Here is a 14614-nt window from a genome sequence, read left to right as displayed (position 1 = left end):
TGTTCTCAACTAGCCTACCTGGTTAAATAAAGGTGAAATAAAATCAAATAAATCAAATAAAAATAAATAATAGAATACACAACATGCAATTTCGAAATTTGGTAATGCATCAGCAGTTTTCCTATTGTTATGTCAGTCACTGACAGTCAATCAATTAGCCCATGTAAGCTAACATTTTATTGATTGCTAGGTAAGTTAGTCTAGCCAGCTATCTAAACCTTGTAGTAATCATGGCCAAATTATTATTTTTATTTTTTATTTTATTAGTCAGTCTCACTCAGATATCATATGAACATGGCATACATAAGTCATGGCAAAATGTGTAGAACTGCAGGAAATTTGCATTATTAGCATTAAAACTGCACAACGCTATAGAGGCGGCCCGGCACTTATCAAGTTATAAAAAATCTAATTTTATTGGCTGCCTACACATATTTTGCAGATGTTATCTCAAATGCAACAATATGCCTATGTTCCTAACTCCAACAATGCAGTAATACCTAACAATACATGCAACCCCCCCCCCCCCCCCCCCCAAAAAAAGGAATTAAGAAAAATAGAAATATCAGATTGAGGTTTTGAAGCTCCTTTTCTTGCAATTCATTGATTTTTGCTTTGTCTAATGGGTATTCATGTGATATTTGAGTGACTCAAACAACAAAATCTATGGTCTAAAAAAACGTTAGCTTACATGGGCAAGTTGATATGGATATTATAAATAGCTCTCTCAGGTATGCAGTGAAATTTTGAAATTACACATTGTGTATTCTACTATTACAACTGTTAAAAGTAAGTTGAAAGACGGACTGAGTTCCTTAAAAAAAAAATATATATATATATACTGTATATATGGGGGCTAGAGGAGGCGCATCCCACTGTTTGTGAACCGCTGCATTACAATATGAATCCTGTTCTTAACACATTGATTTCGACAGACCATTTACATGTCTGGAAGTGTTCCAAAAGGATTTTGTTCATTCACTCAGTAGTGATTGCACGTTTATTTCTCTTGCTTGGTTAAAATACAATAGTCTAAAACCTCTGATTTGTTGAAAACAGACTAATTTAATCACGTAGTAAACCATGTAAGCAAGCATTACATTTTCTTTTGACTGCACACTGCTGAGACATACCATTATGATATGTTACATTTCGTATAATATGTATCAATTTGTGGATGTCCATGATCCATTTTGCATATGTTACAAATTACAATTCATATGATGTTACAAATTGCAATTCGTATGATATTTTATGAATTTCAATTCGTACAATATGTTATGAATTTCCAATATGCATGATATGTTACACATTCCAATTTGTTGTTGCTAATGTTAGTTAGGTGGCTAACGTTAGCTAGGCTAGGGGTTAAGGTTAGGTGAAGGGGTTAAGGTTTGGGTTAATGTTAAAGGGTTAAGGTTAGGTTTAAGGGAAGGGTTAGCTAGCATGCTAAGTAGTTGCAAAGTAGCTAAAAAGTAGTAAGTAGTTGCAAAGTTGGTAATGAGCTAAAATGCCCATCCTTCCACCCCGACCAACCACCCTTGAGTAACCTTCTGTCTTATGTGACCATACCGAACCTAACATAGCATACTAATTTCAGTGTCTCGGATATACATTTACTATGTTACGCCTAGTCTATGAGACCAGGCTGGCACACAACAAGTTGTGCAAGAAAGCAATGATTCTGATTTTTCCCTGGTGCACCCGGTTTTACCACCTGACTACTTTTTACTTGTGGATGACGACTTCAGAAATGTAGCTTGACATTGTGTTGATCAGTCTGCACAAATTTGGAGTATAAGAATGACAAGATGGCAGGAGAGAGAGCATATGCCAGAGCCAGGGCTGTTACCTGACAATATTACCGCTACACCGGTAGTCACGAGTCATGACCGCAGTCAAATTCCACTGTGACCGTTTATTCATGGTGTCCCTGGCTTAATGTACCTGGCTTCTCCAAGTTCTGATGCTGCTGATGGTCATTAGTAGCCTACCAAACTTGCTAACTGCCTGGTCCTCAGCACTCTATTGTCCCTCTAATCACTCTGACATCAATGCAAATGTAATCGAAAATCAAATTAAACACGTCATGAGCTCATGTTGCTCAACATTTCTATAGGCTATGCAATTGCGTGATGGCGTCTATTAAAGATAGGAAGATCCCATCAGCTAGGCCTACTATATTTATTCCTCAACTTTCCCACTATTAAGCACACTGCTTTGCTTTACAACAGAAGTATAACCTATCTGGCTGGCATGGAAATGAACCACAGGAAAAGCATCCTCCATTCGCTATTTAAGTGCATAGATGACATGTCTTTTTTCCCAGCTGCCCCTGTTCCGAGACAGGTGAATGATACTTGTCCATTCTAAATAAAAACTAATTTCACACATATTATTTAGTATATGTAAAATGTAAGATTAAATTAAGAATAGTCTGATGGGTGACAATATTAGTATTAATGTTAATGAATGACATTATCACTTGTGAATGATTTCCTGCATGTGCAGTAAGGCAAGAAACAGCACGGGTATTATTATTATTTTATTTAAAAAATCATAGTCACACACCTCATGTAGCCTAGTCCTTTATAATAAAGCATTACATGCATAATCACATTTGTGGTCACTTTGGAGAATGGTGTTTTCCATCTAATTGATTGCATTTTGGAACATTCACTCTTATAGCCTACTGCCGTGTGCTCATTGCTGTGCTCATAATGTATAGAAATAGCCTAATAGTTTATCAACATCTAAAGCTGAGCGTTCTGTTCTTTGGTGTTTTTTGGGGGAATATTTCTTTCTCGAACAGAATAGGTCAACTTTTGTACTATGGGGGACAGTATATTGACAAAAGCTAGTGCTTTTGCTGTTCATTAGGCCTACTGATCTTGTTGGCTGACGAAAAGTAAATGTGGACAGTTCTTCTAACATCTTCAATATGAGCCATGGAATTCGATAAGAAGCCGATGTTTCTGTCTTCATGTGTAGCCTACTTTGGAGCTGAGATGCCTGTGAGAAGGACCCAATCACGTGACGGGCATTAGCTAATAAGAATTGAGATGTGAGTGAGAGGTGCTTTAGAACAAGGCGATTGGCAGCAGGGAGAAGATAATTATAATTATTATATCCAGCCCAAGGGCACTGTGAGGGAAATTGTATGTTTATGTATCAAATCAATGCTATTTTTATGTTTATGTATCAAATCAATGCTACTTTCTAATAACTAATTAGATAGGTTCATACAGGTGACTGACTGATTGTGTATGGAGGAATCGTCACTATCACTGATCCTCAACTTGGCAGTAAGCCCAGAATATTGCTATGGGAACAACCGAGGTACCTCAGTTTCAAGGTCTCAACTTGGAGAGAGAAAAGGCCTTGTGAGGTATTGGTCAGTCACATGTGCGAGCCACTGGTAGTGATGAATTAATTATGTTAACTCGTGCAAATATAACTTGTCTGTGTATAGCCGTATAGAAGACAACTGCAGGGACCACACCAGTAGAGTTTCTGATAGACCTGTATGGTGTGCAGAGTTTGTTGTAACCTCTCCAGCTTGCTGATAATAAATAGGGAATAATTTTAAGATTGGCTTTAGGTGTCCCTGGTGTTGAATTTCCACCACAGCACAACGGCCACTGGCATGGATTTTTTTCAGTGGTGTAAAATACTTTAGTAAAAATACTTTAAAGTACTACTTAAGTAGTTTTTTGGGGTATCTGTACTTTACTATTTATATTTTTGACTACTTTTACTTTACTACATTTTACTCCATACATTTTACTTGATACCCAAAAGTACTCGTTATGCTTAGCAGGACAGAAAAATAGTCAAATTCACGCACTTATCAACCAAACATCACGGTCATCCCTACTGACTCTGATCTGGCGGACTCACTAAACACACATGCTTCATTTGTAAATGATGTCTGAATGTTGGAGTGTGCCCCTGGGTTTCCGTAAATAAAATAAAAACAAGAAAATGGTGCTATCTGGTTTGCTTAATATAAGGAATTTGAAGTGATTTATACTTAAGTATATTTTTAACCAAATACTTTGACTTTTACTCAAGTATAATTTTACTGGGTGACTTTTACTTGAGTAATTTTCTATTAAGGTATTTTTTACTTTGACTTAAGTCTGACAGTACTTTTTACACCACTGGATTTTTTAGATGCCGCCTGGAAATTCGAAGCATTCTTGTCAAATTGAGAATGAGAGACTGATGAAGTGTGTGCAGCCTGCATAAAAAGAAAGCAGAGCTCATGCCTTTCATGGAACTTTTTTCAAATCATCATTAGAGTCGCATCATGCAGTCTTAGAATGTATTAACCCTTGTGTGGTGCTCATGTTTTTGTTATTCACCCAATGTTCGCGGGTCTGATGGACCCACAACATTATTGGGTTTTTAAAACAATACAGCCATAACAATTTACATACAATTTCCGTACATCTCACTCATATATATATATATATACATATATATATATATATGTATATATATATATATATATATATATATATATATATATATATATATATATATATATATGTGTATATATATATATGTATGTGTATATATATATATGTATGTGTATATATATATATGTATGTATATATATAGGTATGTGTGTGTATATATAGGTATGTGTATATATATATATGTATATATATATATATATATATGTATATACATATGTGTGTGTATATATATATATATATATATATGTATATACACATACGTATATATATATATGTATATGTATATATATGTATGTGTGTGTGTATATATATATATATGTGAATATACATATGTCTGTGTATATATATATGTATGTGTATATATATATGTATGTATGTGTGTGTGTGTGTGTATATATATATATATGTATGTGTGTGTGTATATATATATATATATATATATATTTACAGCAGGCCAAGGTAGGAGAATCAGACACACACACACAAGCAACAACATCACTCACACTTACTTAAGGTATTGTAATTGTTGGTTCTGATGGGGAACCATCATTCTCCTCCTGAATCCTCCTCACGATGGCTGCAGAAGCTGGGGTCCTTGGGATATGTTGCCTCCTCTGGATTTGAGGTCTTACCAAGGCCTTGCCCAGCTCCTCAAGAAAGAGCCGTCTCCTCTGAAGCTTCCTTCTGTTTTAATCTGGGTTCAACGCCATCCAGATGACAAACGTGTTGTATGCCGAGATGTCCAAGATGTTGAAGAATATCACAAGTGGCCAGCGTAGGGTTCTTATTTTGCAGCTGTAGCCAGTCACTATCTTGTCAAAATTGTCCATCGCTCCTTTTGTGGCATTGTAATCCATTGTGATTTCTGGATTTCATGTTCCTGGCCACAGATTCTTCCATCTTTATGCAGCGTACTCATGAGTACCACATTTTTGTGTGGTACTAGAGACGTGTCGGCCATGAACACAAACTTAGATTTATTCATAGGCCTGTTCCGTGTATTCAACAGCTGAGGTGGGCACTCTGGCTTGTTTTTTTTGTACTGTTCCTACCATCGTCAGCTTCCTCTTGAGGAGCTCCTGTCCCAGCTTGTGCGAATTTAAAAAGTTATCGCATGTGATGTTGTGGCCACGGAGTCCCTTTGTCATGTCCAGGACAACCCGCATCCCTTGGTTCTTCTCAGGGGCTCCTCACTCTGGTTTCCCCCGTATACACTTGCAAGATCCACACATATTGTGAAGCAGCATCACAGGCAGTCCAGATCTTGATTCTATATTTAGCGGGTTTAAACGGTATGTGCTGCCTGAAGGGGCAGAGGCCCCTAAATGGCATAAGCTGCTCATCAACAGTAACATTCGGCCCAGGGTTGTAAAACAGGGGAAGGCGGTCCACCAACCTGATTGCAGCTAGCTTGTCTTTCTGCCGCCGAGCTTGTCTGGTGTCTCGGTTACCGAAGCGGATAATCCTGAAAATAATGTGGAAGTTCTCCAGAGACATTGTTGCACTGAAAAGTTATCTTCCAGTTTCTGCATCCCACAGGGATTCTGTGGATTCCCCATTGGATCTGAAAACATCAGGAACGATAAGAACCCCGAAGTAAGCATGTTAATGAGTTTGGTCCATCTCCTTCCATCTCTCTCAAAAAAACACACCTTCCCTCCGCCATTTTGCCACAACTTTGGAAGTATGCTTGTGGTCATTGTCCATTTGGAAGACCCATTTGCGACCAAGCTTAAACTTCCTGACTGATGTCTTGAGATGTTGCTTCAATATATCCACATAATTTTCCTGCCTCATGATGCCATCTATTTTGTGAAGTGCACCAGTCCCTCCTGCAGAAAAGCACCCCCACAACATGATGCTGCCACCCCCGTGCTTCACGGTTGGGATGGTGTTCCTCGACTTGCAAGACTCCCCCCTTTTCCTCCAAACATAACGATGGTCATTATGACCAAACAGTTCTATTTTTGTTTCATCAGACCAGAGGACATTTCTCCAAAGTGTACAATCTGTCCCCATGTGCAGTTGCAAACCGTAGTCTGCCTTTTTTATGGCGGTTTTGGAACAGTGGCTTCTTCCTTGCTGAGCGGCCTTTCAGGTTATGTCGATATAGGACTCGTTTTTAATGTGGATATAGATACTTTTGTACCTGTTTCCACCAGCATCTTCACAAGGTTCTTTGATGTTGTTCTGGGATTGATTTGCACTTTTCTCACAAGTATGTTCATCTCTAGGAGACAGAACGCGTCTCCTCCCTGAGCGGTATGACAACTGCGTGTTCCCATGGTGTTTATACTTGTGTGCTATTGTTTGTACAGATGAACAATGGTACCTTCAGGCATTTGGAAATTGCTCCCAAGGATGAACCAGACTTGTGGAGGTCTACAATTGTTTTCTGAGGTCATGGCTGATTTATTCTGATTTTCCCATGATGTCAAGCAAAGAAGCACTGAGTTTGAAGGTAGGCCTTGAAATACATCCACAGGTACACCTCCAGTTGACTCAAATTATGTCAATTAGCCTATCAGAAGCTTCTAAAGCCATGAAATAATTTTCTGGAATTTTCCAAGCTGTTTAAAGGCACAGTGAACTTAGTGTATGTAAACTTCTGACCCACTGGAATTGTGATACAGTGAATTAGAAGTGAAATGAAATAATCTGTCTGTAAATAATTGTTGTAAATATGACTTGTGTCATGCAGAAAGTAGATGTCCTAAACGACTTGCCAAACCTGTAGTTTGTTATCAAGAAATTTGTGGAGTGGTTGAAAAACGAGTTTTAATGACTCCAACCTAAGTGTATGTAAACTTCCGACTTCAACTGTACATAGGGCAACAGTCTCTAAGGTGCAGGGTAGAGTACCGGGTGGTAGCCATCTAGTAACTGACTATAGTTCAAGGCAGGGTACTGGGCGGAGGCCGGCTAGTGGTGACCATTAAACAGTCCTTAACAGTCCTTATTAGCCTTATGAACATAGAAACTTATTTGCAGGTTCTGTACTAGAATGGTAAAATGTAATACATATTTTAATACAGGTAATCAGAATGTGTTGTTAGGTGTCAAGTTATATATATGGCTACGATTTTATTAATGTTTGAAGTGTAATTTTATGATTACTTTGAAAAAAAGCTATTGTTTCAACAGCGACTATTGTTTACCTTTTATATTTCTAAATAAATAATATCTATTTGTTCAGTACGCAGCCCATCACTCAGATTATATTTTGTCCCACTGAGCCGAAAAGTGTGAGCACCCCTGATCTAGATGCTGTGAACACGTGTCTTCAGTCTCACTGTATCTGGGTCATGTTCAGTTGTATTATCATAAGATAACCACCCGAACTTCAAATAGGAATGTATTCAGATCATGATCTTATTATTATGTGATGAAGGTCATCACAGCTCTCTCTCCCCCTTCTCTCTCCTTTCCTCCTCCTCTCTCTCTCTCTCTCTCTCTCAGGCCCGATTCTCTTACCTGCACATGAAGTATATGTTCTTCTCGTGGCTGGCAGTGTTTGTGGGTAGCTGGGTGGTGTATGTGGAGTACTCATCCTACTCAGAGCTGTGTCGTGGACAAGCATGCAAGAATGCCATAGTAAGTTCTCTATTTCCGTATATGTAATGAGTAAATTGATAGAGCCACCTACTGGTTAAAAAAAAGACTCATCCTTCAAAAACAGTATTCCATTGTCAGCTTCTATATTGTGTTGAAACCATCCTGCGAGTTACTATACAAAACAAACACTTTCTGTGTGTCTATTAGTTAGTTACAGTATACAAACCCACACCATATCTATTTGTCTATCTATTTCAGTGTGACAAGTACAGGAAAGGATTGATCGACGGCTCGGCCTGCAGCAGCCTGTGTGAGAAAGACACGCTGTACCTGGGGAAGTGTCTCTCTTCCAAGCCTAACAACCAGGTCAGATCTGCTTCTGATCCTTTGTCTGTTCCGGCACTAGCTGATACTAGTTCTATGGTAAATCTCAAACGTCTTTCTGTGATTCATCACATCCTCTCTCTTCGCCTCCTTTCCCAAATGAGAGGGAAGGAGAGAATCCAGGGATCTTCTCCTCTAATCCACATGCATCTCCTCACTTCTTTCTGACATTGGGGAGGTGGTGAGGAGAAAGGACAAGAGGAATCAATAAATGACTTTTAAGATTCACCCCTAGTGTTTAGCACTACAGGGCCAATTGCAACCATCTATGGTCAGCAGATTATTGCCAGCTGATCTCTCATCAAGGATCAGACCCTTTTTTTCAATTTTCACCTAAAATGACATATCCAAATCTAACTGCCTGTAGCTCAGGACCTGAAGCAAGGATATGCATATTATTGACACCATTTGAAAGGAAACACTTTGAAGTTTGTGGAAATGTGAAATTAATGTAGGAGAATAAAACATTAGATCTTGTAAAAGATAATACAAACAAAACAATTTTTTTATCCTCTTTGAAATGCAAGAGAAAAGCCATTAAATCACATTGGAGTTTGGCCACAAGATTGCAGCAGTGTATGTGCAACATTTCATACTGATCCAATGAAGCATTGCATTACTGCACAATTTTGTATGAAGTCTGTCCAAATGTGCCAAATTGGTCAACTGATACATTTAAAACTATAGAGAACATACAACAATTATATGGTAATAAAAAAATGTAAGTTTACACACTCCCAGGAATGTCATAAATTATGGATAATTAGCTTCCCTACAGAAAAGCCAGTAACCTTCATACATCTAGATGGCCGGGCGGTGTGAGTGTGGGTCCAGACACAGCAGGGGTTCAAACTGTAGAACCAGGTTCCTACATTTGATTATAAAAATCAAACGAAACTATGCTACATTTTATCTCTGGGACCCTCAGGATGACAAATCAGAACAAGATTACTGAATGTAAGTACATTATTTACCTTCAGAGGTGAATGTATCAAACCAGTTGCTGTGATAAAAGTTTGTTGTTGTGCACTCTCAAACAATAGCATTGTATTTTTCACTGTAATAGCTACTTGGACCCTTCAGTTAGATTAACACGAATTTAAGCTTTCTGCCCATATAAGACATGTCTGTGTCCTGGAAAGTTGGCTGGAACAAGGTCATTCTGTTCACATTAGTGCACGTTAGCAACAACCATCCCGGTATAGGGACACCGATCCCGTAGAGGTCAAAATCCCCCACACAGCTGATCTCAATTGCAAACATCATTGGCCACCGATTTACCGCTCGATAACGCGGATGTCGGTGTTATCTTTTAGTTCCATAGAGAATGATAAAGGCCTCTAGTGACCAAAAGGCCGTATTAGCATGGGCAGCGCCATTTAGGGCATCCACCATTTGAATGTAGTCAACTGGGTGGGACTTCCAACTTCATTGGCTGATCCCTCCTGGTGACCGTGTTGGAGTTATGTCCAACCGGTACAACAGGAGGGATCAGCCAATCGTTTAGGAAAAAAATGGACTACTTCAAAATGGAGATTGTATCTGGCAGTGCCCATGCTGTCACAGACGCTACAATGGTATCACGGCTCAGGAGAAGACCCAGAGGCAGACAGTTTCGAAGTAACAAAAGTTTATTACCAAAACAGGGGGGCAGGCAAACGACAGGTCAAGGGCAGGCACAGGTCAGTAATCCAGAACAGATTCCAAAAGGTACAGAACGGCAGGCAGGATCAGGGTCAGGGCAGGCAGAATGGTCAAAATCTGAACTAGAGAAAAACAGGAGAATGTGGAAAACCACTGGTAGGCTTGACAAGACGAACTGGCAACAGACAAACAGAGAACACAGCTATAAATTCCCTGGGGAAGATGGGCGACACCTGGAGGGGGGTGGAGACAAGCACAAAGACAGGTGAAACAGATCAGGGTGTGACAAATGGTACAGATACAAAAATCAGTCCTCTATTTAGCTATGTGCTTAGTCCTGAATGCAACCAAAACATTTTCAAGATGATTTCGCCCTCTGGTGGGTATTATCATCGTAACAATTTAATCCTAAAGTTGATTTATCTATTTGATAATCATTCCGTACAACTGAAAAAGTATTTCATTTCCTTGTTTACCATGGCAAATCTACTATGGCAATATAGCCTCCCCTACACATTTTATGGATGGAAAAATCATGGTGTAGGATACATCTTTCATTTCCAATTTATGAAATCTATTAATGATTTTACTATGGCCATTTCTGTTCGAGGGGAAATGCAAATATTCCTTAACTGTAGGCTACAAGTTGGACATATGGAAGTAAATCATGATTGAATTGTAGGACATTTTTTAAACAATTTGACAATCATTAATTACAATTGAAGTAAAGTATTTCCTTGTTTATCTTGCCACAGCAGTGCCTTAGACCGCTGCGCCACTCGGGAGGCCCTTACTGTGACAATCCTACACATTTTATGTTTCCGAATATATGTAATCCATTCATTACAATTTGTCTTTAAAAAATATAGTAATTTCTTATCAAGACCAGGGGTCGGAAATATCCCTGCACTGTCCATATTTGTGTAACTAAATCAAGTCAGTCGTGATGGGTTATAAAATCTATATCTTTTATCAAATTAAAATGTAGTCTGATAAAGTTATTTAAAATGGCACATATATACTATTTTGCAATTTAAGATGATAGGTTTGAATGAATTATAGGCCTACAACTCCTATATTCTTATAATAAGTATTTTACATTCATCAGCGTTATGTTTCAGATGCTCCTGATAGGTTGTTATTTAATTGGGGGCGGGAATAAAGAATCTAGACAATGAGAGTTGCAGCTGTCTGCCATCAAAGTAAGATCAGCTAAATCACTGATTTATGCTTGTGGGATTTTCATTGCAATCAAGCTTATTTTAACACGCAGGTGCGTGTAATCTCCCATTACTATAATTTTAAGAAAACCAGCGCTAACACTGTGCTCCATGAGAAGTTCTGTGTCTTCCTTGCTATCCACCCAGAGCGACTCTGTGTCTGATAACAAACACCAGCGTGTTGTGGCTCTGTGTGCGTCTCTCTCAGGTGTACTCTGGTGGCTGGGGGGACCTGGAGGGGGTGGTTAAGTGCCAGATGGAGGAGGTTCCTCGTTATGACCCGGGAAATGAGATTGAGCACAGGAAGGAGGCTTCGCCCTTCAACAAGCCCACCAAGGGAACCTCTGTGGAGAAGTTCAAAGCGATAGTCCTCAGCCACCTCAAGGTCAGAGTACTGTCATCTCATCCCAGTGTGATTCATTAGCCTACCTGCTTTTCCACTTTATAAATGGTTTCATGTCTGCAACACTTATTTGAAGGCTAGTAACATAGGGGCTTCATAACACATTCATAATTCATACATACTGCCTTCATAATCAGGGCTTCATAGCCGCAAGTTGATACTTTCGTTATGTCACAGTATTCACATTCATGTAACTTATTGTAACCTTTGTAAGTCTGTTGTGACTTAAGTGGCTAGTGTGTTCATTAATGCAGTTCTGTTACGAAGGTATCTCTTACCCTTATTCCTCTTCCTCTCCAGACCAAGGTGGGTGAACAGGCCAACCTTCAAGACCTGGTGAGCCTGGTTCTTTTCGTGGCCGACTACAACAAAGACGGCCTCATCTCCCTACCCGAGGCCCGTTCCATGTGGGCCCTGCTCCAGCTCAATGAGTTCCTGCTAGCGGTGGTCCTGCAGGACAGGGAGCATGCCCCCAGGCTCCTGGGCTTCTGTGGGGACCTGTACGTGATGGAGAAGGTAATCCAATAGGAACACCCATTTATGGATTCTAATAACTTTTTTTGTGATAAAAATGTTCTCACACAACACAAAAAATGAACACTAACAAATAGATTCCAATCATGAGCTTATTTATGTGATTAAAGTCATCACAGCTCTCTCCCTCCTTTTTCTCCTCACCCTCCTTCTTAACCCCCGTCTCTCTCGCTCCCTCTCTACCCCTCTTTCTCTGTACCTGTATGTGATGGAGAAGGTGCCCTACGCTCCCCTGTACGGCATCAGCCTGCCCTGGGTAGTGGAGCTGTGGATACCTGCGGGATTACGACGCAGCATGGACCAGTGGTTCACGCCCTCCTGGCCCCACAAGGCCAAGATCTCCATTGGCCTGCTGGAGCTTGTAGAGGACGTCTTCCACGGCACCTTTGGCTCCTTCCTCATGTGTGACGTGAGTGCAGCCGACTTTGGCTACAACGACCGCCACGACCTGAAAGTGATGGACGCTCATCACATCGTCCCCGAGGCCACTTTCCAGGAAGCCATGAGGGAGCAGCGGTGCAACGTGGACGAGGACTGTCTGTACGGGACCGACTGTCGCACTTCCTGTGACCTCACCAAGCACCGGTGTACGCCAGAGGTGACACGGCCCAACCTGGCCAAGGCGTGCAGCTCGCTGAAGGAATATCTCCTGCGTGGGGTGCCGTCTGACATTCAGGATGAGCTGGAGAAACAGCTGTATGCTTGTATAGCATTGAAGGGCTCGGCGGAGCAAATGGAGATGGAACACTCGCTTATACTGAACAACCTGAAGACCTTGTTGTGGAAGAAAATATCGCACACCAAGGACTCCTAATGAGCCCGGTCATGTATTTGAAAGCATTGGTTGTAAAAAAGTTTTTGTCATTGTAAATCCAGTACGGAGAGTGGTTAAATACACAATTTGGAAAAGGGTGGAGAATCAGTACACATATGAGCACTACCGCTGCCTCTCTGTCAAACCGTCTGGTTTCACAATGCCTCAGAACTGGACTTGACTGGAAGTCTATGGCAGGAGTGGATGAAACAACCACTGGTTTTAATTGGCTGATCTGTCTCTCACCATCTAGTATAACCCTTAGAACCTCCCCCTACTTTGTGGACTTCTGGAGTTCAAAGCGCAAGTAGCGCAAATGATTTAATTTGGAAAATGTGAAAGTACTCATCTAGAAATAGTTTTCACATTAACTTTATATTCCTGAACTCAGAATCAGTTGAGCATCCCAAAAAATAATATGATCAATGTGATAGAACATTTATTTTAATTTGGCGATTTTCACCAAGTCCCATCTAATAGAGCTCCACAGTGGAGGTGTCATAATACCCATAAATCCTTGCGGTCAAACAGAGAAATGGTTCCAATTGTTTTGACACCACTCATTTTTCCCATAGGGGATTTTAGAAACACTTCAAAATAAGGGCTGTGTTTCGTGATAACCATATAAATCTCTCTCGAACAAGGTGACTTTTATCAATATATTCGGCTCTATTTACACTAGGCTACCTGGGGCAGCAGGTAGCCTAGTGGTTAGAGCTTTGGTCCAGTAACTGGAAGGTTGCTGGATCAAATCCCCGAGCTGGCAAGGTAAAAATCTAGTTCCGACAGTGCAGCAATATCTAACATGTAATCTAACAATTCAACAACTACCTAATTTATTTATTTATTTATTTCACCTTTATTTAACCAGGTAGGCAAATTGAGAACACGTTCTCATTTACAATTGCGACCTGGCCAAGATAAAGCAAAGCAGTTCGATACATACAACAACACATAGTTACACATGGAGTAAAACAAACATACAGTCAATAATACAGTGAAAAATAAGTCTATATACAATGTGAGCAAGTGAGGTGAGATAAGGGAGGTGAAGGCAAACAAAATATATATAAAAATAAATAAAAATATAAAAAGGCCATGGTGGCGAAGTAAATACAATATAGCAAGTAAAAAAAACACTGGAATGGTTGGTTTGCAGTGGAAGAAACTGCAAAGTAGAGATAGAGATAATGGGGTGCAAAGGAGCAAAAATAAATAAATGAATACAGTAGGTAAAGAGGTAGTTGTTTGGGCTAAATTATAGATGGGCTATGTACAGGTGCAGTAATCTATGAGCTGCTCTGACAGCTGGTGCTTAAAGCTAGTGAGGGAGATAAGTGTTTCCAGTTTCAGTTTCAGATACACACAAATCTAAGTAAAGGAATTGAATAAGAATATATACATATAAATATATGGTTGGGCAATCACGGAGTGGCATAGGCAAGATGAAATAGATGGTATAAAATACAGTATATACATATGAGATGAGTTATGCAAGATATGTAAACGTTATTAAAATGTCATTATTAAAGTGACTACTGATCCATTTATTAAAGTGGCCAATGATTTCAAGCCT

The 14614-nt window shown here is 39.7% G+C and overlaps 1 protein-coding gene across 1 annotated transcript; it reads left to right on the top strand.

Moving 5' to 3' along the window:
* The first annotated feature begins 7946 nt into the window (after positions 1 to 7946).
* LOC120052619 (divergent protein kinase domain 1A-like) lies at positions 7947 to 13038 on the top strand. Its single transcript, XM_038999639.1, has 5 exons — positions 7947 to 8078; positions 8298 to 8405; positions 11496 to 11672; positions 11991 to 12206; positions 12442 to 13038. Exons 1-5 carry the CDS (start codon positions 7965 to 7967, stop codon positions 13036 to 13038), a joined length of 1212 nt encoding a protein of 403 aa, XP_038855567.1. The 5' UTR covers positions 7947 to 7964.
* Positions 13039 to 14614: the final 1576 nt, after the last annotated feature.

Source organism: Salvelinus namaycush, chromosome 8 (assembly GCF_016432855.1).
Source record: "Salvelinus namaycush isolate Seneca chromosome 8, SaNama_1.0, whole genome shotgun sequence".
NCBI classification, from domain to species: domain Eukaryota; kingdom Metazoa; phylum Chordata; class Actinopteri; order Salmoniformes; family Salmonidae; genus Salvelinus; species Salvelinus namaycush.
The sequence above is the reverse complement of the archived record's forward strand: the minus strand, read 5'-3'. Positions and strand labels throughout refer to the sequence as shown.